General features: G+C 43.3%; 1 protein-coding gene across 1 annotated transcript; it reads right to left on the reverse strand.

The window, feature by feature from the left end:
* Nucleotides 1–625: 625 nt before the first annotated feature.
* On the reverse strand, nt 626–14546 carry LOC144135100 (uncharacterized). The gene is made up of 4 exons (XM_077667854.1): nt 14204–14546; nt 7001–7123; nt 5166–5245; nt 626–764 (listed from the first exon to the last, which is right to left on the reverse strand). The coding sequence occupies exons 1-4, from the start codon at nt 14417–14419 to the stop codon at nt 743–745; spliced, it is 441 nt and encodes a 146-aa protein (XP_077523980.1). The 5' UTR covers nt 14420–14546; the 3' UTR covers nt 626–742.
* Between the last annotated feature and the right edge of the window lie 10586 nt (nt 14547–25132).

The raw sequence follows: 25132 nt of genomic DNA on the forward strand, positions 1-25132 counted from the left end.
GCCAGCTGCGGTCAACTTATCTTGCAAATTCTGTAATGGATACCCCACCTGAATGACTGCTGTCACCGACGCGTTCAGACAATCGAGCCTAATGGTAGGATTCTGTGCACTTGCACCACCGGTCAGGAGCTATTTGCTTTGCCATGCACTACCTATTCCTGTCCTCTCCAATGTTTTCAAAGTCACGCTTCACTAACTCGGAAGCGCGTACAGTAGCGTTCGAAATGTGGTCATCCATGCATGTACGAAGCGTATGGCTATCACAGGAGGAGCAAGAGGGCAGCTATATCGAAGCACAAAAGTTCGCTGAATTTTGGGAGACATCTGATGATAATAAATAAGGGAATAAATTGTAAACGTATCGAAGAAGATTCAGAAACTTCGTCTTCAAAGTACTCGCTCAATCCTGACAAGTTCCATTGGTTGTAATTCTGCACTGTTGTTTTGTGCATATATTTCAACCTAATGCATTGTTTTAAATTTTATAGGGCATTGTTTTTTATTTCCGGCAGCTTGCAAAAAGTGTATTTACGCATGTATTTGTTAATTTTGGCATTTAGCGAAATATACAATATTCCTGTGGTGCTGTTAAAAATGAAAAACGTAAACGCATAATAACCAGCCATCTGTTGCCTTTATTCAAATAACCCATCATTGCATAAGATATCAATCAACACATAAAATTTATCTCTGTAGTTGCGATGAATGACCCGTTAAATACCAGGAAATGATATTTTCCCAGTCACCACGCAGTATGTACTACCCTAGAAGATGAAAAACGACATCACATGTGTTAGACACCCACACATATTCACACAATTTTATGGCATGTGTAAAGAGGTCACTGCCTTAAAAATGTGTTTGACTAATGAAACGCGAGCTCCCTAACGAAACGCGAGATTTTTGCCTCTTTAAATCCGACGAGTAACTACACACATTATGTGAAAAATTAGGTATAGACCGACGTAGAACGACCTTAGGCTATCAGTTTAGATGACTTGACAATCTCTACTTCATACGTCACTGATCCATGGGCACTGATATTTAAAATAATCAATCAACCCGTCCGGCACAACCAACTAAAGTACTCAGGTGGGCCGATGATGATTATAGTATTTACGATGCTGGACTAATTATGCCGTTATAAAAATACCACCATCGAGAGAACGTCTGCTCAGGAATTTTTCAACTTGTCGTCTTAGCAGTGTTGCCTACACAGAAATGGGATGAATTAAAAACCAATCTTTGGCAATGTTACGAATGAATGTTGCGCAAACAGAATTTAGCAAAGCATTTTTGCTGATCTTGTCGATCAAAGGAAGCATCGTCTTATAGCAATATTTTTTCAGTAAAATTAAAGCAGCAACTTGATAATAAAGCAGTTCGTGCAGATAGTTATCGCAATTTTCTCATGATGATATCCCAGGGGTGCTTCGTGTCTGCCTCTAAAGTTAAAAATTAATATGAACGTCGTCTTCATTTAAAAAAAAACGAGCCGGCACCAGTAAAGCAAAACATTAATATAATATTAAGGTAACGCATTCACCAATCCAAGCTTCCAAGGAACAGATACGCGGTTGTATCAGTTGCTTTTGATGCAGGATTGCATTTAACAACTCTTTTTGCCGCTCTCTGTCACCATGTTTTCTCCGCCCTGTTTCTGTCCTCGCAAAGCTGCAGTTCTAAGTTCTGAATAAGTGCACAAATGCTGTTTAAAAGGGTTTTTGTTTGGTTTGATGTTGACAATATCGTTGATTTCAGGCGCCCCGTCAAAGTAGGGCTCTATATTTCGACCGATAATAACGACGTTTCGGAGGCAGACACCCACGGCATCCCAAAGGAAAAAAGTTGTAAAACCAGCCAGCGAGAGCCCGGAGATTCCAGCGCGTGCGCAATGGTTTTGCGTGGTACACAACCCTCTACGTAAGAATCGTCGTGAAGGAGCCATGTGGAGCCAAGTGTCGGCGACATGGGTGGACGCTTGCCCCTTTGTGACCAATCAGCATGTGCCCAGTGGCGATGCGAAATTCTCTATCTCCAGGTGTTCGAGATGGAATGACCATTTTGTCCCACTTCTCGAAATTTCTCGAACTGTCTTGCTTTGACCCCACACAAAGGAGACGACGTTGGTGTACCCTTCCATATGTACTGCTGTCAGTATCCGATAAAGCGGTCGCCTAGGGAAGCTACAGGCGACACCTATACCGCGGAAGAGGACCGGAAGCACGATCAAGTAAGAAAGGGCCAAACGAGATTTTGACCACAGCACAGAAGCGAGAGCAAGAATGCCTTCGGAAGCGGAAACACACAAGCATTCCCGCAGTGGGGTAGTTGATGCGTAGCAAGGACTGCATGGTTACTATTCTGATCGATGTATCTTTTAGAAAATGATACAAAGAAAAATGAGCCAGCCGGATGACTTTCAGTAAACGCATCGCAAAAATAGAGCGAAGAGTGAAACTTTAGGCATCTTTTATTTTATTCATATAAATACGTTTCGTCCTTGGCCATTAAGCATTATTGTGACTGGCTTAGAATTTTATAACATTTGAGAGTTCGCTTGAGTCCCGAATTTATGTGAGCCATCGGTCATTGACTAGATAATCTATGTTAACGCAGTTCGAACCTGGGTTCGTTTTAGAGCATAATTGGCTCAAGAGACATCAACCAGGTTAAATTCCAGCGTAAGCGGTAACTTCCTTCTGCCCGCAACGAAGAAGAAAAGCAAAAAGAGGACGAGAAATGCGAGAAGTGCCAGAAATGGTAAGATCTAGATGTTAGGCTTCTTGGTCAAACCGAGCATCGGCGTCACTGTAAAACTGCAAAAGAGCTAGATGGTACCATGTGGACCTACAGGCACATTCGCAATCAAGCACACACAATTAAAGGACAGACAAGATATCAAGCTTAGGTCATCATGACGCCTATCGCTGAATTTTCATAATGCGAACCACATGATTTAATACATTCAGTAAGCAAAAATACTATACATTTTGCACTTGTGTCAGAAGCAACGTATCTGTAGATTAAATACATTGTTAATCTAACTGGTACGTTACGAAGACAAATAAAAGCATGAATACACTTTTGGTACACACCTCTCCTGTCGATTACCACGGCGCTATCACGTTCTTGGAAGCTAATCTACTGAAAAATCCACTTCTCTCTCAATATACCGCATCACGTGACCCACAAGATCATGATATATCAGTGAATTTTATTCTGCTATAACGACTCGGTCTCCAGGAATAAAGGAACAACGACTCCTTTTAGGCTCTCCTTGAGCTCTCTTGTCCAAAGACAACGTTGGTTGTAATTTCGTTACTTAAAGAGCACCACAAGACGGTTATGTACCCCTAAGGCAATTGTTTATTGTGTCCTGATAGAGTTGTAGGGAGAAATGTAAAACAACTGGGTTCAGTTTTGGGGAGCCGGCAGAAGTGGAACAGGGGAGCGATTTTCCCGCAGCCTTTTCTACTACTGCTATACGCTGTGACTCCGAGTCGCTTCCTCCAATATCTGTCGAGGGGTTCCGCACACTTTGTACTAGCATCTCCTCCCAGAGGTGTTCTAGCGTTCTCCCTTTAAACCTGTCAGTCAGGTGGCGTGACAGCTGGCTGAAAGAGTTGTGTGAGCTAACAGTGCGGAGGCAAGTGTGAACAACAAAGACTCTGTGAAACTGAGGAGAGTAGTGACAGTGACTGGCTAGTGACAGTCGATGGCGCGTAACTATTTTTATTCAAGCTTCCGTGTTGAATGGTTACTAATGGAGATTGACGTCCCTGAGCAGTTGCCTTGTCCTGCCGTAAAGCAAAGTACTACCGCATCTTGCGGCCTCAGGTGGTGCTAACAATTGTTAGTGATAGATATAGCGCACTCTATAAAAAGTTGTGATATCACTCCCAAAGAAATAAGGACATCATGTTTCGGGAGGAACGCATGTAGCAGCACCAGACCAGCTACCTTAATCACATGACACTACGGCCTTGCGCATCCGGGGCGGCTCTACAACGTGGTTTTGCTGTAGCATCTTGCCAGCTGGATCTAAGAGAGCCGTAGGACTCAAGTTTGGATGGGGTATTTTACGAATGCGCGATCTCAGGTAAAGTGCTGCTGCGAGGAGAAGAAATTCGTCTTGTGCGTTGCTCGTTCCGTATTTCAACTTTATGCGTTGTGCTCGTTGAGTGCATTCGTACTAACATTGCAAACTTAGCATGCATATATCGTATATAGAAGTTTCAGAGACAAATAATGTTATTCAGTAAGTTTGACTGCGGCAACGTGCTAGTAACCGGAAGTGGTTTCTCACTATATTAAGACAGTTCACTTTCATTCCAGAACGCGCCTTTAAACGTCTTGACTCGAGATATTAGTATTCTACCTCGCTTAAAAAAGCTCTCATTTCCTATTCACAATATTCGCCGTGTGTTTTTTGTGCGCGATTTCTTGAGACACAACGAATACCAACCAAGGCGCAAAAGCGCGCAGGTTAACGTACAAAGTGCTACGATATTGTTAGGTCTTTGAGAACCTCGCTTCGCGCTCTATGCTGGAAAACACAAAACTTTAAAGAGATGGTAGGGGTGGCAATAACAGAGGTCGTATTTTCTGGCCAAACGTTTTCAGGCTTGAATGTACAGTTTCGAACACAATAATATGCGCCACGAATAGGCAGTGAAATTGCTTTCACACGTTGCCTGGCGATAATCAATTGCATTTCTATGCTTAGGAAAGTAAATGCCGCCGGCCCGCTTACGCACAAAGCCTTGATACGATTATAATTTCGTTAAGAAATGCAAGGAAAGAATTTCAACGACCTAACGTGCTTCATAATACACTGTCTGCAACTGCACGCATTACGAGCAACAGAGGCTAAAAATGTTGATTTAGCAGAAAAGCGACGCATTTGCAGCTAACGAACACGGATAACCGCACCTCTCTTTTCTACTTGTCTCCCCCACGTCGCTTCCGCGCAAGAGATGTTGGTTCGAGAATGAATCAAAAAGCCATGACCAATGTTTTTTAAATGCTTGTACATTAAGCAACGGCTATTCGTGGGTTAGAATAGCCTTTCATGAGCAGCCTTAGCACCCACATTCGGCACAAGCGAGCTTTTCTGTAATAAAAAAATATATATCATTGTCCATCGAATGCACCAGACTTACAGGCAAACGTGGGAATAGATTTTTGCATCGCTCATGTTCCAAGCGCCGATCTTCGCCCTCCCTCTGCAGGTGTACTGAGGCTGTGATAGGAAACATTTGGTACATGGTTAGACAGTGCGATATGTTTCTTTGTGGCGGGCAATGTTTTTGGAGCTGAGCGATCTCCTGGTACACTATATGATGAATTAAGCCACAGGAAAAAAATGTAATATAGTCTTCGGACACAGCATTAATCCCGTCAGATAATTAGCAAAGAGTTCTTTATTTCTGCTGCCCCGAATGAAGATCGCAATTTACATTGCCCAGCATTGACAAGAATCACCATTTCCATAGGAGTCCAGATTCGAGGCTCCAAAATCACACTGAACAAACTCGAATATTTCAATTCCTTTCAACATCTCTTCACCCGGGCGCACCTGAACTGGTATGTACTTATCCGCAACCCTCAAGAAGACGTGGTCTTTTGGTGTTGTGACCAGTAATGAGGGCTTGACACGACACACGCTTACGTAACTAACGTGAGACATCATCATTCCTCCTCTGAAAGCTTTGACGTCGAGTAAATGTTATTAACTTTTCGTTCAATGATTCATATATATATATATATATATATATATATATATATATATATATATATATATATATATATATATATATATATATATATATATATATATATATATATATATATATATATATATATATATATATATATATATATATGAGCAATTTTTACTGCATTGTGCTTCCACGAATAAATGCCAACCAAACGCAGAAAAGGGCCACAAGTGGACTTCTACAACACGAGGCGGATTTAGGTTTGCTTGACGGCGGTACAAGTCACTGGGCCGTCCACACAACGGTTTGGTGCAAGACCCTTTTACCCAAGTATCCCACCCTAGAAGAGCCGAGCGTCTCGCTGGGGGAAATTTCGTGCCCATTGAAAAATCGGTGGGTACCAGGCGGCACTAGGGATCGAACTCAGGACCTCACAAATGCACGGCGTATTCTCTACCACATAGCCATCCCTGTTCTTCGTAAGGATCGCCGTGAGAATGATGCTAAAAAGCGCCCTTTAAGCTCCTGACAGGCAGTGCAAAGCCGTGGCGTCTGCTCCTCAATGCATGCCACCAGTAATATCCCATTTATTTTGATTCTACTACGCGATCAGTTTCAACCATTCCGAGGGGCTCGAAGGGCGTTCAGGGTTGGCACACTATGAAAAGGCAATAAGCCACCCCAGGTTTAAGAATCTGAACAGCATGCAAGAATTCGGAGGCGTGACCTCAGTGTCTATTCAGGCGGAGTGTGGTACGGAATGCACCTGGAGTCTAGGAAAGCTCACACGGCGTTAGATTCAGGCGCATGAACTCATGAAAGGGATTTTAATGGTAACATCGCAACACTGAGATTGGAATAGTGATAGACAGCAAAAATCAGCTGGCACCATCACCTCAGCATTACACATTCTGTGCGGCGCTTCTCTGCTTGTAATTGACTGCATGCCTCTGAACTCCGTAGGCTATTATGAAACCATTTCAGCGGATATAACTCAATTGCTTAACTAGTGCGGAAAATAAAAAAAAATACTTGTGTCATCTAAGAACGGCTTGTAGATGAATTAATAACATTAGAGTAGAAACCGGCCACTCTTGCTGGCGACTGAAATTAAGCGACTTGGCGATAGAGTGCGAAATATCGGAAGGCGCTTGTAAGCGACCAGTTATCTCTTATGGCTGCAAGATAAGAGCCAATATAAAAAACACTCAATAGTCAGACACATGTGTCAGTGCGAAAAGTGAGACACTGTTATATGAACCTCAAATGCAACTCACCGAGTTCTTTCGTCGGGAGCATTTCCCGGGTGGCGGCAACTTTGGGCTTGGCGTGCAGTTGCTCTCAAATGCGGAGTATGTGATGAGAACTCTATCAAATTCGAGCACTTCTGGTTTACCTCCCTGTGAAGGTAGCGATGGTGCATGTCAAGGCTAGAATATATGAACCCTAGATGACGGTAGCTTTTTCGCGTGCGTAATCCATCTACTGAACAAGTGAACAATGATAAAAGTTTACCAATAGTCACTGCAGACAACCATACCGATCTGTAATAGTAACAACGCTCGTAAGGGTGACATTCACACAGTAAAAAGTCTTCCCTTAGTAACCACGAGTGTAATCAATTCGATAAGCAGCATGATTCCCTGATAGGCAGTTGAGTGGCACCTGTTATACTGCAGCTTAAAAAAATGCAGAGTAAATTTTTTTTTATGTTGCTACCAGATTATTCATTGTTCGCACATTATTTTATAAAGAAATTAGACAGAGAACGCCTTAAGGTAGCCTTGAATACCTTAGCGGTCAAACAATAATGTAACTTTACCGGAAAGGAACTTCACAGACGTTTCGATGCTACATATGGCGCGTCGTGGCTTGCCAAAATATAGCGGGCAAGATATAGCTAGCAGACGTTAATTGCGCATCATTAACTACTGTATAATATAATCCCATAGCTAGCATATAGCTGCCAAGATAGATAAATTGCACATCTATAACGACTTGGTGCAATAATCTTATTAACGCAGCAACAAGAACTGAGGGTTGCACAGGCCTCTGCACCTGCATGAAATCATGAATACGTAATTGTCGAGTGGTAGTACGAGGACATGAAATCGCCAGTGAGCATGGTAAAAATGCAGCATGCAGTGGCTACTTCAAAGCCACAGGAAGCAAGAAGCAGGCCGGAGACCGGGCAGCAACACATTGGCATTCGTTCACTAAACACCAAACAAGAATTATCTATACACCTGGCAGAAAAAAAGTGTTAGAGATCATGAACACCTTCTTCTCCAAACAGCTGTATAGTGAGCCGACAGAGAACGAACGCGTAGAGTAAAAACTTTGGGATGGCATTTAGGACTACATGCGTGCTTAGAATGCGAAAGCATTGTTTTCAAATTACATTTTGCTTTTATTTTAATTTTTACCTCTGCCTTTCTAATGACACGCCTACTAATTAGTATACTGTCGTAAGACAACGCATATACTACGTTCACGGCTGTTCGCCAAGAAGCAAAGCGTTATGTGACCTATGGGTTGTGTGTTTTCCTCGCATTCTGAAAGTTCTGCGTAGAAGTCCCAGCACCTTGGGAATATATTTTCATCTCCTTTGACACCACATTGATGTATTTAGAATTTTTGGGACCACTGCTACCGGTCAACGCAACGCCCGATTTGTTTGCCAACGAGCCATATACTGTTCTCGCATTAAAATGTAATAGGCTTCTTATCATGCGCACATGGTGGCATCGTGCAGCAAGTTCCGGTGTAAGGCGAAGTGTTATATAGTGACAGCAGGATTGTACTGGCCTGAATGAGACTGAAAATGTCGAGAGAAGGGCGTTAACTAACAAGGAAGAACCCCAATAAGGGAGGTTTCGCATATGAGGAAAAAGTATAGGAGATGAGGCCAGCGCTATTGAAAAAGAAATTTTGTTCTAAGGAGGGCGAGGATCTTTGCGTTCAAGCGATAGATGATAATCTGAAAACTGTCATAACTGAGTGCGCAATCCATGAATAGTGTAGGGTAGCTAGGCAGAATACTTTTAAGCTTCCTAAAGAGGTCGAAGATCTTATTAAGGAAAGCAAAAGCAAGAGAGCCTATAGCAGGACCGCCTTCGAATAGAACTTGCGGAACCAATAAAGTTACGAAATAACATAAGGCAACAGACATGAGGAGGCATAATCTGAAGAGAATCATGAATGCTCGAAAGAACTGTTGTACCCTAAAATTGGCAAGAGAGGATAAGGATGACAATGTGAATTGGAATATCAGTGAGATAGACTATGTAACTCGCAAATTCTGCACAAGTCTGTACAGTAGCCAGAATTCTAACCACAATAATGGCGCACGCGGTGCAGCGTGTATTTCAACATCACGGTGGCAACAAACGACGAAGTAAAAACATGCACGCATTACAAGCAGTGCAAGGAAGACAAGCGGCCTATGAGGATCTGGTAGCTACAGATGTTTTAAGTACGCTGAGTAGATACTGATAAAGAAACCTGCCTCTGCATGTGTATGTGTCTAGCTGCTACCAATGTGCCCGAAACATTGTGCCCGAAACAATGTGCCCGAAACAAAGCTAATAAACCCTTGTGGAGCGGCGTGAAAGTTTGTGGAAGTCACTTTTAAATTTTTTTTAGAAGGATATGGGGTTGTTTTCAGAAAGTCGTTGTTTCTTAATTGTTTAAAAAATTTTATTGGACAAAATTGTAGTGCCATTTTGAGTGTGGAATTAAGAATAGTGTTTCTAAACTAAGGGATAGTGATGGAATAATTTGGGATATTGAAGGCAATGATTAATTCGCGACAGATGTGTTTTTCGTTGAAACATACGTCTGAAATTCTGTGAGTGATGTCGTGGACGGTATCCGTCAATTAAAAAATTGCTTGAGCCACTAATGTAAACTTTTTGGAATAGTGGGGTCTAAGAATATAGACAAATTTTCAATTTTTTCCCGATAGTAGAACATAATGTGTGTAAGGTGAACATAAGATACTTATAGATAACAAAAGTTACGCTAAGGACACGAAAAATTACAAAGCAATCCGTTTACAGCCTGTTGCCTAAAAGGTACTTACGAATATTGCTGCTATTATTAATGCAGCAACTTTACATTACACTTTTTTTATTCCAAGGGACAAAACTAGTTTTTCTACAGGCTATTAGACGTTAGATCGATAACCAGGTGCTACAGAAATACGCAGATTATAACCATTCATTACAATTAGCTTCCGTAGAGTACCCGAGATCGTATTATACTCAGTCGAAACCTCAGCGATAAAGCAGCTGTTCAGGAACGAGGGATGGCATTTTCTCCATGTGGCAATAAAACAGTTATGGGAGCAAAATCGCTGTATTCTACAAGTCTTTATGGATAATAAACGGCACACGCATTGATGACAGTGACATTTTGACTCTTCGGTACTTGTGTGCCTGGATTTTGTGCTTGTGTTCCAAAATAATGTTGCCTTTATTTGCTACTTAATGGAAACGGTAGTGTAGAACGACTGCCAGCTCATTTAACTTTAAACCAACCTCGCACCTTGATAATAAGAACTTAGGCCTGAAAAAGCATATGTAAAGGTTCTGCAAAATATCTACAGAGCCTGCGCAACCCCCATAATCGTCTATATGGATATACTTAAAATTCCGCTCAGGAAGGGTATCAGGCAGAAAGATATGATCTCCGCAGTATCATTTATCGTGTGTTTACAGGAGATATTCTGATATCTCTATTCAGAAGAGTTAAGGAACTAAAGTTAACAAAAAATACCGTAGTGATCTGCGATTCGCTAATGACATTCCCGGTATAAGTGACTGGGGGACGAACTACGAAGCGTAGTTCGTCCTCAAGAAACCGTAGAGGATGCGCAGTACCCGTACAGGATAGTGCGCGCTGCGTTCATTATATGAATTCTGTCACCAATCATCCTGGTTTGGCAGTGAACATCCTCTACGAACCGTAGAGGACGTACACTAGCAAACCAGAACGTTTGGTGAAAGAATTCATATAATGAATGTAGCGCGCAGTATCCTTAGAAGGGCAGAATACTTTACCTGAGGCAGCGAAGCATTAGAAGCTGTCTGAAAATACAGCTACTTAAATCACGTAGTAACATCTTACCCGTACCATAAGGGAGAAACAACTAAAATAAGAAGGGGGGATTTCATTGGCAGTGACTCTCAAATAAATAACTTCCAGTACGCCAGAAGAAGAAAATATACAGCTTATCTATCTTAGCAGTAATCACCTGTGGGGAACGAACATCGAAGCTAACGAGAAGGTTTGAAGTAAGCTGATGACGTCGCTGCAAGATATGATGGAAATAAGTATAGCAGCAACGTTTTCTGACAGGATAGCAGTCGTGGTCACGAAACAAACTCACGGTAATGATAGCAAAGTTGAGAGCATGAAGAATTAGGGCGTGGGCAAGGTATATACTACGCAGAGCAAACAAGTGATAGTCCCTGAGCGTAGCTTAATGGATTCCACCACAAGGCAAGTGTAGCAGAGAGCGACAGGATAGCAGGGAGAGGGGTTCAGGTTAAGAAAATTATTGGGACGAGTCGGCACAAGGTGGCACATGATAGGGTTAGTTGGCGAGTTGTAGAAAAAGCCCTTGTCTGGCACTGAAGGTAATTTCGCCGATACTGATGATGTACTGCCATTTTATAGGTGCTAGTGGATTTTAGTAAAGACTATGCTTATTGCATTCTCGGATCTTCTGCGTGTTCTCTGATGAACCAGAGGGTAGGTCAAATATACCCAGGGCATGGGCTTCGCTTTTAAGCAGTTCAGTCACACACTGATTTTTTTTAATAGTGATAAGTGTAACGTTAAGAGAAAGGAAGAGGACACAGTGGGGCAAGGATCAAAAGCGGGTTAGTGACATCCTAGTCGAAATGAAGAAAAAGAAACGTGCTTGGGCATCGCATGTAATGCGAAGGCAAGACAAACAATGATACTTAAGTGTAAGGCTCTATTCCATGGTAAGGAAAGCGTAGCGTGGGGCGGCAAAAAGTTGGGCGGATGAGATTCAGATGTTTGCTTAGATAGGGCTGGCCGCAGCTTGCACAGGTACCGTTAAATGGTGAGATGTGGGAGAGGGCTTTATCCTGCAAAGGGCGTAGTCAGACTGATGATGATGCTGTCATGTGTTTATGGTGCATATGAACCTACCGATACCCTCGGTACTAATGTAGGCACTCCTCTTTGCGCTGAAAAGATGGTAAGCTTCAAACGTGTCATGACTACCCAGTGTAAGGATCGTAGCAGGCCGTGTAACTGTGGCGGCCATAGTAACTACAGTCTATTCTAGAGTCATTTTATACACTAGTTAAAGGATAAGAGTTCTGCTATAATCCATATTATTTGAGTCCAGCACCTCCATTTTATGAAGAAATGCCGTCGTTCCGGCATGCAGAAGTTAGGAGATGAGGAACGGTATCAAGCTCGCTTTATTCTGAGCCATTATTTTTTTAAGTAACTGAGGCCGCCTGTTGCTTCTTCGCCGGCTGCAGCAAGGTATCTCCTGAGAAGTTATGAACAAATTTTTTGCAGTGGGAATCGATTCCATCAGCTGTTATGTTGTAGCGTCATATAAAAAAGAACGAAACCCCTCGCCACTCATAAGGTGCTTAAATGATGGATTTCAGTGAAACCAGTGCACTAGTTATGACTCTTTCCAAACGGATATAGCACATGGCATCTCAGCTAAGCGACTGTTCAAGAAGGCCCACAAAATCACTTGCCAGACGTATACTACTGTGCCGTGAGAAAAAGTATTTTGGCTACTATAAAAGAGTCAGCATAAGTCGTGTAAGAACGAACTTGAACCTTGTGTGAAGCGACAGATCTGTGCACGAGGATCGTCGACATTCTGTGAACAATGTTTTTTCTTTGAGAAGAGCGAGAATGAACTAAGAGCAATCTTGATGCTATTTTTGTCAAGTCAGGTGGTTTGCTGGTCCTAAATTAGAATGAGAAATCCCTCAATATCGATGCAGCGCAAACAGTCAGTGTTGAGCACAATTTACATGTAGCGCTATTCGAAGTGATGGAAGCAATGGAAGAAACGTCCACGCAAAGGAAGCTGTAGTCTGCAATGAATGCTACAGGATAATGCTCCGTGTCTTGCAAGAAGTTCAGCTGACCCCTTTTAGCTTTAGTGTTCTCTACTTTGGTACCTAATTACAAAATCAGCACATGAAGTTCACGTATCTGTGTCCGAAACGTGTGATAAACTTCGCCTGCTTGCGATGTTGGCTCACAAGAGTGGAATGTCTTCTGGCATTTCAAGTTACTGCAACCACAGGGAAAGTGTCTGCATCGATAACTCTAAGAAAACCTCCACCCAACAGTATGTGTAGCCCCAGGTAGCTGATGCTTCACCAGGCGACGTGAACGGCTTCGATAATACGAGTTTTGTTAACAAGCTCGGCACTTCCTGAACACTTTGTTCCGTACATTCCGGGGAAAAAAGCATCAAGATTTAGTTAATTTTGTGCTTTTACGCATGCGAGCGCAATTGACAACGAAAGCACCATTCTAACAGTGAAGCCGCAGTGGCCTAAGTGTTTGGGAATAAATTTAACCGGCACTCTGCATGCACTCCTGAGGCGAACAAGCAGACTTGGATGACATCTAGTTTTTGTAGGGCTTTTTGTAGCACCTGACTTGCAGCACATGACATGCAAATGCATGTCAAGTGCTGCTAACAGTTTTCTATATATTTTAGGAGAATGGTGACCGACAGAACGCAGTTCACGTTGCTCAGCGTTTGTTTGCACTGAATTAGGCACCAAAATAAAAGTCACCCTAAGTATGAAGTGCAATAAATTTGTGTCGTATTCCTCGGATATCCGATGCTACAGAAGGCTCTTTTCATGGTCATTTTTGTCGGGACATAATATGTTCGCTGGGCATGACTGCTTTTAATATTCGCTACTCTAAGCGCTATGATGCTCCAAAGTCTGATTACGCCGTTCCCATTGCGTTCGATTTACTCTCATTTCCCGAACGCTAGTAGCTACCCGGCTATAATTGGAAAATGTGTAGTTATAGTTTCGCGTCTTTTGCAACGCCGTTCCTCTTTTTTCTTACGTAAGTACACGCTTTTGTACTGCAGAAGCGTTCGCAAGCTCTAGCGTCTCTACACTCGCTACTAAATTGCGCCTTCTATACAGGATTCTCAGGACTAAGGAATAAACAAAAGGATATTTCAGATATGTTTCTGAAATGACCAAAAGCTGAGAGGGAACTCTCCAGCGGCTTATAAGGTAGGCTCGAAAGCCCTTAGCCAGGATTTATCAAAGCGGGCCCGCAGGAGTTCTGACAGCTGACACCTTAGTGCACCCTATACAGAGCATCTGAGCGCCCCCAGTTTTCAATTATTCTCATAATCGCATATTAGAAATTTAGCCACGGCTAACCGTTTTCTTGGAAATAGATGACACGAGTGACACTGAACTCACCAGAGGCAGAAGATCGATTTTTTCTATGGCTACTAGGTGCTTTCCGCCAAAGTAATGATTAGCCATTTTAAACGCCAAGCCCCAGAAGTTAGGAAAGAGGGAGTCCTCTTCGTACATTTCTTTGCGCACATCGTCAATTTCCTCGTCGACAGTCGGGAAACTTATGCTAGCACCACAAGCTATGACAGCGAAGACCAGAAGACGCGCCAGACCCATGATCCTCGATAAAGGTAGTTATCAGAACCGAGTATACTACAACGTAGTGCTTTTCCTATAAGATCAGGATTTGAGAATAGGGTGGTTGAAATTTATAACACTCTTTCTGGTGTTCAAGTTACAACTGCCCTCCTATTCTCTTTAGGGTAAGCTTGACGCCATTTCGCGCTGGTTTATAAAACCGTCATTCTTGTGTAGACTGCGTGGTCAGGCTCTGGTTTATCAATGCGCGCAAAATACGCTTGAAAGAAAAAAAAATGCCTAATGGCATTTAAATTAAGATCGGAAACAGACCACCTATCACCCGTGAATGTGTGAAATATTTCTTTATCTGAAAGGAAATATGAGGCTGCTCTTACTGCTCGTTCGCCATGCGCTATTGAAAGCTGTACGTCATTGCCCGACAATAAAGAGAAGCACTTTATTCTTACTTAATGAACTTTAGTAAAGCACGATGGCTATCAAATAAATCCATTTCAGTCGCGCCTCCTGAGTGTAGCCACAGAGCATATCTCATATTATTCTTTGAAATTCAGAATGCTTGTCGATGGCTTTTTAGATTACTGCAATGACAACCGTTAAAGTTATTGCGGCTTCAAAACTGCTTGTAAAAGAACGTCCAAGAAATTAACTGCCTCGACTGCAGGCTTGTAACTTGGCAACATATAATGTTGGCTCTCTCACTGAATGAAAAGTTGTTTTAGAGGGCTTTTATAACTTCTGAAAGTTTCAACAAGTGCACTCCTGTACCGAGCGCCTTCTATTTAGAACAAAATTTATGAAGGAGCGATTGATTTTTTGTTTTACGGGCGATGTTCGCAGCATGTCGAAAACCATCGCCGAAGTTGATTCTTTCACCGGCTCAGGTGACACTGTATGACATTTATTGCTCTGGGGGAGAAAATTCGAGCACTTACCCACTCATCATCTGTCTCATCTATTCACTGCTTCATCTTAGTGCGTTCAAAAATGCCTTACATGTTTACACTTTAGTTCGAATTATGTTTTAAGACATCTTCTCGCATTGATTGCGTAAGAGACTTCTGAGTTTTGCGGCAGAAATGTTCCTGAACCTTATTCATCAACGGTCACGGAAAGGAACTGAACGCTGTTTTATTGATGTTTATTCACATAGACAAAGCAGCGGTGAAGTCTTTCTAGGGCCAGACGTTTCGAGCATAACCACACATCTTTTGTCAGACATGCCGCTGGGAGAGGCGCTCAGTCTTCTTTAGAATGTCCTACGATGAGGAGGAAGAGGAATCTCGGTGACCTACTGTCAGGGCAGGAGAGAATGGTCGTAGTAAAGCTTGACTCCACTTGTCAGCATAGTCTCTCTGTGGCGGTTGCGAATGTTAAGGGCTTTATGAGCAGGTAGACAAGAAAGTGCGCAAGTAATCTAGGCGCCGCATGCGCTAGAAGCCGTCACACTTTAAAAAAAATTGTTAAAAAGCCTGAGATTATAATGTGGTATCCACAGCAACACAAAACTTAGGAAAGGGAAGTGTGATGTGTGATTACTGTCGTCAAGCAGGATCGCTGGCGCCACTGGCTGTTCATCGCTCTTAGTGCAATACAGAGAACAAACGATCAAGGATCAGCTGGGAACACAGGGAGCAGTACGGGGTCACAGCCGTCTATTTGCAAATGAAATCAAGAAGCGCTGAGATGCAAGGACAGGTACACTACCCTGAAGGGATTTCTCTATCGAGAAGCGACGGCGTAGTTGCGTCGCCCGTGGAAAGGCTGACGAGCTCATTATGAAAGAGCCAGTGAGAGGGCATCAGCGTGCAGATGTTTGGGGCCGACGAGTTTGACGACAGGAATGAAAACGCCTATGGGAAAAAGATGTGTCTGCTAGCGAAGAAAGCGTGCAAAGCGCATGGTTGTCTGTAGCAATCTCAAGAAGAGGTAGAGGAAGACCTTATTTCAAAATGAGATTGCACCGAGCCCTCCAGGAGTTGGAACTTTTGGTCCGAGCCCCCCAGGGCTACCACGCAACGCTGGTCTTTCAGAGTCGTGGTTATCAGAGCGCGTTCCCAGTTGGAGGTGCGGGGCGAGCAATGTTGTATAGAGAAGGATTTGGGCATTCTCAGTAAAATGGCTGACGACGGGACGTCGAAGCTAAGCAACCAACTTGCCCAAAAGCTTTTTTTACTAAAGCATATTTTTTCTACAGTAGGCCTTATTTCTGTGTTAATCAAGAATTTCCTTCGGTCGATGCCTTAATCACCAGTATTACCTTCACGACATGCCGTGGCCGGTACATCGCCATCTGTGTGAGAGAAGACCGGATTGCGGAAAAAGTCAGTGCCCTACTCGGACTAGTTACAGCTTCGTGAGGGCATGCAAAGCGCGTTGGAAAAATTCTGTGCTAGGAGCTCTACGTCAGGTGTGGTTGTATCAAAAGCAGCGTTTGTCCATGTGTTTAGTGTTTTCTTCCTTGTTTGATTGTTTTATCGGTCTACAGTCATGTCCAGACTAAGCAGCCAACTTACCCAGAAGCTCGTTTTAATTCAGCTGCTGGCGAAATGTAACGAATGTATCGCAATGCACTTCCGTACGCGAATAGCGGCGCATAAATCTTGCACGCGGATGCCAGTGACGTTTCCCCTAAGGGCAAGCGATGTACCGTAGCTTGACGGAATTCTTCCTTGGTGACTCTCCTGAGAATTATGGTTTTGAAAGCTTCCTAGAGCCCTATTTCTGAGCCGTAAGAGTATGTTGCTATAATTTACAGTTTTCTTCATAAGTTTATGTGTATGTGTGTGTCTTCAACGCTTAACCTTGTTGGCCTAGTTTTTTTATTTTTAGAATTCTTGTTTCCGACTCCTTTATTCGCAGCATTTCATTTTGCACTACAATACTTTTGTTTCCTGATAAGTTCGGCTCCCGAAATTTTGTTTAATTTCCTCCGTTTCAATAGAGCTTTCAAAATTTAGCGTATTTTTGTAGCGACAGCTACATTACGGTAGCATTTCGAGCCTTCAGCGTAGTGGCCCCGTGGCGGTGGCGGCATCGCCACCCTGTGGCTGCGCTGCCACCCTGTGGTTGCGCCGTCACCCCGTGGCAGCGCCGCCACCTGTCACGTGGTTGGTCGCGTGGTGCGGAGCAGCTGCCGGCGGCGCGGCGCCGTGGATGATCACGTGGTTCGTCACCTGGTTGGTCACGTGACCAGCCACGTGGTGCGGAGCAGCTGCTGCTGCCAGCGGCGCGGCGCGCCGATGAAACCGAGCTGCCACAGCTGTGCGCATGCGCCGTGTCAAGTGGGACGAAGATGAAGAAGGAACGCCCAGCGAAACGGAGCGGCGAAAGACTGACTTTGCAATTCAACTGAGCAAGTTCCACCTGGCTAGCTGTAGCTATCGCGTCACTCCTGGTTTAACCCGAACTAAACCATCGCCAATTCTTTCATTTACTTCAAGCATGGAAATATTTGCATTAAAGTATCGACCTTAGAACTGGCGTGGATTGAGGATCTGTGTTCTCCTGTTGTCAATGAGGCGTATTTTAGTAATATGCAGACACTAAGTGAAGGTTCTATAAGCTGACTGCCATGATTTTTGGTTAAAAACGAAATGAAAACTAATATGGCATGTTTCGTATTTACGACAACGGCTGATACGCAATTTTTCTTACTGTCGATGTTGTGTCATTAAAATAAGACTTTATTGTCTCGGACCATGGTGCGGACTCTGCTTGTTTTGAAGCGAGATTCATGCAGTATTTCGCTTCCTAGCAACACAAGTTCTCAGCGGAGTTCATATTTAGTAAGGCATTTTTGCATGCGGAGAAAAGCTGCATGATTCTTTGCTTATTGACTTATATTATCTTAGATTTGAGGAGCACAATCATTGTTCCAACTCAAAGTGAGGATACATTTAAAAGTTAAACTGGTGCCTGCTCGTTGTCAGATATGACATTACCTCCGAAATTCAGCTAACTGTGGTCATTCTCTTGGTTCCCTTGTTTCTAACGTCTCCCCCCTGTAAATATTTCTAAAGATAACCAAGTTTTACTTTTTTTCGGCATGATTTAACTACAGGGGACAGTGTCACACTTGTCTATGAATAATAATAATAATAATTGGTTTTTGGGGAAAGGAAATGGCGCAGTATCTGTCTCATATATCGTTGGACACCTAAACCGCGCCGTAAGGGAAGGGTAAAGGAGGGAGTGAAAGCAGAAAGGAAGGAAGAGGTGCCGTAGTGGAGGGCTCCGGAATAATTTCGACCACCTGGGGATCTTTAACGTGCACTGACATCGCACAGCACACGGGCGCATCAGCGTTTTTCCTCCATAAAAACGCAGCCGCCGCGGTCGGGATCGAACCCGGGAACTCCGGATCAGTAGTCGAGCGCCCTAACCACTGTCTATGAAGGAAAAATTGCTTTCAGATGGTTTCTTTTTTTTATTTTGTTCCGAACAACCGAAAGAAGTTCGATTTATTTCTGAGCTCTTAGCGAGCGTCACTCAACGACGTCAATGCTGCGCATTTATAGCAGTGTTTTGAGCGTTCTTTTTCGACAGGCTATGCACTTCCGCATATATTTAGCAGTTTGAGACGCGAATGACATTCATTTTGGTAAAGTGTCGGAAATATCTGTAAAGTTTGTTTTTCCTCTGAAACTTAAATAAAAAAAAATACCAATAATTTGATAATCGCTGCACGGAAAGCTCGGGTACCAATTTTTTTTTGCGTACATTACAGCAGAGCCATGCCTGTGTAATCTATGCATTCCTTGAGTCGAGCACGAGATAACATGTTTCATATCTGGATCTCGCTGCAGCGCTCTGATGAAGTCGTAACGCCGGTGCACCCGTGTAATAAGATTTAAATTTGTATCTTAGAATGCCAATTGACCAAACTGACCAGGTAACCTGCCCCATGACTTTCCTCATCGCCCAAGTAAAGCTTTCTGATCTGAGAGCGCTCTTTTTTTTTCTAAACTAAGCGTTAGTAAACATTCCTGTTTATTTTTTAGCTGCTTTCAGCGAAGCGCGCAGAGTGACAAAAAAAAACACTTCTTTCCTTCGGTATCGCTGCTGCAGGTATTCGGTAAATGATGCGTCAGCATCCAGTCTGCGAGCCAAAACTCTACTGAAAGGTGCTAGATTACAGCGAAATTTATATTTTGCCCATTTTGTTTTTATTGAGTGTTTATTCAAGCCGGCTGGTGACGTTGCACTTCACTTTTGAAGGTCTGCGCTTTTGTAACTGCACAGTAAGAATTAAACCGACCCAATTACTGCTGAATGAATTCAGGTTTATTATTTGATACGCCTTAAATGCTTTTTTTTCGGAACGTTTGCTTTCCACTGTTCATATTTGAAGCAATGTGATAACAGCTCAAACCAGGACTAGTTGTAAATTTTAATGACTTTACCTCACACACAAAAACGAACTGCTCAAAGCAGAGAATCTTTTCTTCCTGCTAATGCAATGCTGTTCCAGTTTCCTCAAAAATATGTCCAGTACGATTCAAACGACTACTGTTAGCAGCCAATGCACGCTTAAAATTGAGAGTTTCGTTCTAGAGAATAAAGAAAAGCTGACTTTCGTTTGGAATTTTTAGATAACTTTTGCTAGCGTCTCTTCTTTGACGAGAAGGCTTACATTTCTAAACAAGGGCTCTCTGAAAGAAGAGCCCGAAAATATGCGATTCCGCTTCGGAAAGCGAACTCTATCGCGAACTTCAAAGAAATATGTAAAAGAGACACCGACTGCTTTTACCCAGTCCTGGCAACGTTCCTCGCCAAGACACGCGCGCGCAAGTTTATGGAGTGCTCGCGCTTTCATCCATCTGCGACAGAGGGCACCAGGCGCGAAGCATGCAGTTGAGAGCCCGCTTTCTATCGCACTGCGGTGCTGGGGCGCTTTCCGTGTTCGCTCTTATGCTTACTGCGTGGCAGAGTGGAAGACGACGCCGAATCTCAAGATTGAGCTCCCAAGACGGCTAAAAAACAAATCGCTTTCACTCGGACGCTGTATCTTCGAGAAGAAGCAGCAGACTGTCATTGAAGTTCGCTTTCCGAAGGGAGGAAATAGATTTTCGCCAGCACTTTCCGCGATTGCGTTAATATACAGAATAAGTGCCTTAAAGAGACTTAAATGATGGCGGATCTCACAGAAGTTCTTCAGAGGGAAGCAAGTGACTGAAATGCTGTTTACAGTCCGGCTGTCTGATACTTTGGCCTCTTGCACGCTCTTTCTTCTCTTTCTTTTTTGCCAGCGTAATAGAAACCTTCCTGCTTTATTATTTTTTTTTGCTTCTCGTACCTTTTTGTCAGTTACATACCCCAAACAAAATCACTCAACAGCCTGCTTCCCCCTGGCTTTCATTAGAGCTGGAAAGATACTTCTGGCCCAAGATCTCACAACTCCGCCTGAAGTTCTGCACCCGAGCTATCATATTCTGGGCTCCCCATGCGCAAGCATGAAAGGTAGAGAGTTCCTTTCACAGCGAAGCTCGACCAAGAACAAGAATTGCTCTTTATATGTTTTAATTTAGTTTTAGACATGACAAAATATCCTAATTATTAGCAGAACGCTAAAATTCACAAGAAAGAGTCATGCGATATGGTTATATTCATAATTTTTTGTTGTGCTTGCCGAGCACAATGGCAGGTGCTTCTATAATTTAACACCACACTACAAACCGGGCGCTTAAAGTCCATCTCGTCGTGGCAAATTCCACTAATGAATTCGTTAAAACAGGAAAGTAATGCGTTCGCACGTTCCCGTTGCCTTGTTTCTATGAGTCTTCTGCGTCTTGCTCGACCCTGAGCCCTATTCTGCCTATTCTCACATCTTTAGCTCGTCGCCTGCAGCGTTACACTCCTCAAATGGAGCAGAGGAAATGTCTTTCCCCAGAAGCTGATTTTCATCTTAATTCTCTGAAACAAATATCTTAATCCGCCTGTTCACACTATTGTCCTAGTAGCACAAATACAGACAAAAACAAAACCGACAAAGCATGGCTGCTAGACATTCCTCTTTTCATCGATCTGTTGGGCGATCCGGCGCTGAGGCTTTGCACGGAAGGGCGTTGAAAACAACGGTGCCCGTAGGGAGGGCTCGTGCAGTGTCACCTAGGGATTCTGTTAGTAAGGCAGCTTAGGCAAAAGCAAGATTACATTTCGCAATTTTTTTCTCAATCGCCTCTGCGGTAATTGCCGCCTGGAGGTGATTTTCGTCTCGTCTGCGCTCCTATTTATTTTTGCGCCGCTTCCGATCAGCCACACGCCCTGGCCAACTGAAGCCCAGGTGATGCCGCAGGCGGCCACAACAAGGTGGTCGTAGCTGACTACTTGGTGGCTTATTGTCTACTTTGCCGGAACTTGTTAGCAGCGAGCTTGTTAGCAGTGTTCTCTTTCCTGAGCATTTGTGTAAGTATCATGCGTCGACTGCCTCAAGAAAGTATTGCAGATATAGATGAGCCTGAGGCGGAAAGGCGCTCCAAACTAAAAAGGCAAGGTTTATTTTCTACTAACAGACGGTAGTCATAACTGAGCATGAGCTCGTCGTGCATTGCAAGCAGGGACTAGGACATGTCTCCTTTTTGGACATTTTTATACTCCCGCTCTCCTTTCGTGCGTTTGCTTCGTATTCTAGTGGGAAGCGCAGAAACCACACAGAGTTTGCCAAATCTGGCTGAATTGTGCCGTGTCGCCCCCTCTTGAAAGCAATAGGCATAAACATTATTAAGGCCGCTATACGAATGGACAGCGTCGCGGCACTGAAGTCTCCTTCCCTTGGAGATGGATCTCTTCCGCATGCTGTGGCTTACCCTATTCGAACTTCGTGCAAATGATTGCAAAACTATTCGAATAGTTAACAACAAAATCGATTCATTTGGAATAGTTTTGAACATCCACTTTTTGCGCGCATAGGAGGATATTTCAAATCAATTCAATTGTTTTATTTCCATACAATATATGGAGGAGGCCGAGGAAAAAAGCGGTTTGGAGACGCTTGAGGGGCTCTCGACCACCTTTACTAGCCACAGCACCGGAGCAATGCACGCACCATCGCTGCGACGATGACGACAATGTTTGTCTTTTCAACCTGTTTTCCCTTTTTCTTTAAAAGACAACATTTCAAAACATACACACACGTCAGCAAAATAAATACATAATGGTCAATCGGCATTGTTTTCACTGGAAAATAAATTATTAAGCAGCAATGGTTTTCACATCAGTTCTTCATGAGACGTATGCCCACATTAAAGTGAAATTAATAAAAAAGAGCTAAAGGATAAGACGCCTTGCTTTACGAAAAAAAAAGGGTTAAAAATTTGAGTGTAGGAAGGATTTCAATTCCTTGCGAAGCCAAGCTCAGAGTATTTATACCTAGAGTTTCTAAAGAGTTAAAGAGTGTAGGTAAGCTTTGGGGAAGCATTTGAAGCCCATAATTTGTTCTTATTCAATTTATCTGCCAGATTTCCGTCTGTCGTGTGCAACCCAAAAGTACTGCTTGGTGTAGCTTTGAAATTATGACTAGTGCTGTGCTGTTCTTTCTGTTTCCGTAATAAAATTCCCTTACCAAGTTATGCCTTTACGTCTGTTGGATTATTATGACCGTATTTATGAAACAACTTTGCTATTCGAAATTCCCGAATATTCGCGCACATATACATTTTTCTTCAAATTCTTGAGCGTGCTATTACAGTGCACGATTAAGAAAAGAGGCAGAGAGCACAAAAATTCCAATTTCTGTCGTACCCGTCAGAAGAACGAGGTATCAAAGAATTAGGGTTATTATCTCGCAGCTTCGCAGTCAAGCTGCGTTTTAGAGCGCTTAACAAGATGAAAGCACTCGACGGGGAACCACAATGTGGTTGCGCACGGATCACAGTGAATGTAGATACTTCAAAACCTCACCTGCGCAGACAGAAGGAGAGCAGCCAAAAAATGAAGCTTGTTTAACAACATCCAGTGCTTCCAACCTAGTCCCTGGCTTATTGAATTCGATTTTTCTTCTCTCTCTCTTCTATTTTTCTCTCTCTATTTGACCCCTCTGCGTGGGCTCCGCAGCGTGTTTTCCTTTTTCGTGGCGTCGGTGTTTTTGATATTTTCAGCGGCTTGTGTTCTTAGTACTTTTTCTCATTCGCCACCAGCCTTTGAACGTTCTTTCGCAGTTATTCACTGCACGTATGACATTTCTTTTATTGTGACTTTTTTTCTTACCTTCTCTCTATATTTATTTCTTTATTTTAGATAGTGGCGGTAGCATTTCTTTCTCAAGCTGCGTTGGGCTGCTCTGTGTGGCTAACTTCTGCTCCGAAGAAAGAAACTGGCAGCTGTATAGCGCTTTCAGTACAGCACATAGTCACTGCTACAAGTATAAAAGGATATATTGCCTGCAATCTGCAACCGCTCCTGCTTTTTCAAGAAAAGAGTGTCTTGAGATATCTCGAAAAGCGGTAAGGAATAAAATCAGCGAAAAGCCTAGAGAGCACTTACTCTCTAATTGGAAGTCGATCCAGAAGGCAGGTGGCTGCTATTCACCTCAGCGGGCAAGATAAGTGCGCTGTCTTGTCTCGAACGGAATGTGGCTTCTGAGGTTAGGTCTGCGTTATTGGGAGAACAAGCTGGTCTGAATGAGCCTCAAGCTTCGCCGCGGACGACTTAGAGAAATCTTCACAGGAACTACAGTAATCATAACTCCTCCCGTACGCTTGTAAAGATCACCGAATTTCAACGGCTGGAGATAGAAGTTGAGTCCTATGTTAAATTGATTACACATGAGAGATGTTCTGCCGAGAGTGCTCTCAGTCATTACAGCTGCGAAATACAACATGAAAATTGGGTATGTGCCCAAGGTATATAGTGGGGAGGTGGCAAGGGGCGGGGAGGGGGAGATTGCTTTTGGAGGTGGAGCTTTCACTCCCCAAGGCTTTACACTGACAACGACGGCTATTTCTTCAAGTGCACTGGCAAGGCTATCGCACTAAAAAAAAATCTAACAACAGAAAGTCCGGAAGGAAAACGGGGCCTCCGCTGAGGCCATTGAATGTAGGACATGTTTTGAACGAAAAGCTTTATGCGGTAGTAATACCACGACTAAGGAGGAGCTGCATCATGACCGTAAGCAGCATTAATCGTCCGGGGTGGACTGAGACTCAGCAGTGCCCTGGAACTCACGACGCTGGAGTAAACGGCGCATAAAAGGGAAGCTATTAGGAGGAGAGAAACGTCGCTTCCGCTCAGGATCAGATAATGATGCCTGCCACTCGGCGCCAACGAAATAAGCGCTACATAGACGAAGTGGCCCCAATTCACTAATTCGTCCTGTCTTCCCTTCTTTTTTATTTAGTTCCTGATTTCTTATGCCATTGGCTCTACCTAATATATTGAAAAATTTACTTGGAGCACCTTGTTGCATTTTCTCTTATTGCAGCCCTCTAAAAAGACTGTTTACGGAGATTACAGGAACACCGAAAAACAGCAGCATGACGAAAACGTGAAGAGAATAATGGCGTTCGTAAAGCAGTCTGTTGAGAGAATATTACGGCTGTTCACCTTGTAGAAATGTATAAGCCGTACAAGGTCAGCAAAGGAACCTGTTCACTTTATGAAGCTGCCAAAAGCAGCCAATGGCAAGCCGAGATGGAGTACTCCATTGGGTAGCCGTTTAAAAATATAGTCACCCAGTTTACCAGCTGTATCAGATAACGTTATAATTCCGTGTCACCTTTTCACTAGCATTCC

The sequence above is a fragment of the Amblyomma americanum genome, chromosome 5, assembly GCF_052857255.1.
Source record: "Amblyomma americanum isolate KBUSLIRL-KWMA chromosome 5, ASM5285725v1, whole genome shotgun sequence".
In the NCBI taxonomy this organism is placed as follows: Eukaryota; Metazoa; Arthropoda; class Arachnida; order Ixodida; family Ixodidae; genus Amblyomma; species Amblyomma americanum.

Excerpts from the sequence above, each read along its gene's own strand:
- LOC144135100 (XM_077667854.1), bottom strand. The coding sequence starts at position 14,419 with ATGGGTCTGGCGCGTCTTCTGGTCTTCGCTGTCATAGCTTGTGGTGCT. Across the intron at positions 5,246-7,000 it reads GCTCCCGACGAAAGAACTCG|CCTCAGTACACCTGCAGAGG; the intron begins GTGAGTTGCATT and ends TTCCTATCACAG. Across the intron at positions 765-5,165 it reads ATCTATTCCCACGTTTGCCT|GGTAGTACATACTGCGTGGT; the intron begins GTAAGTCTGGTG and ends TTCATCTTCTAG.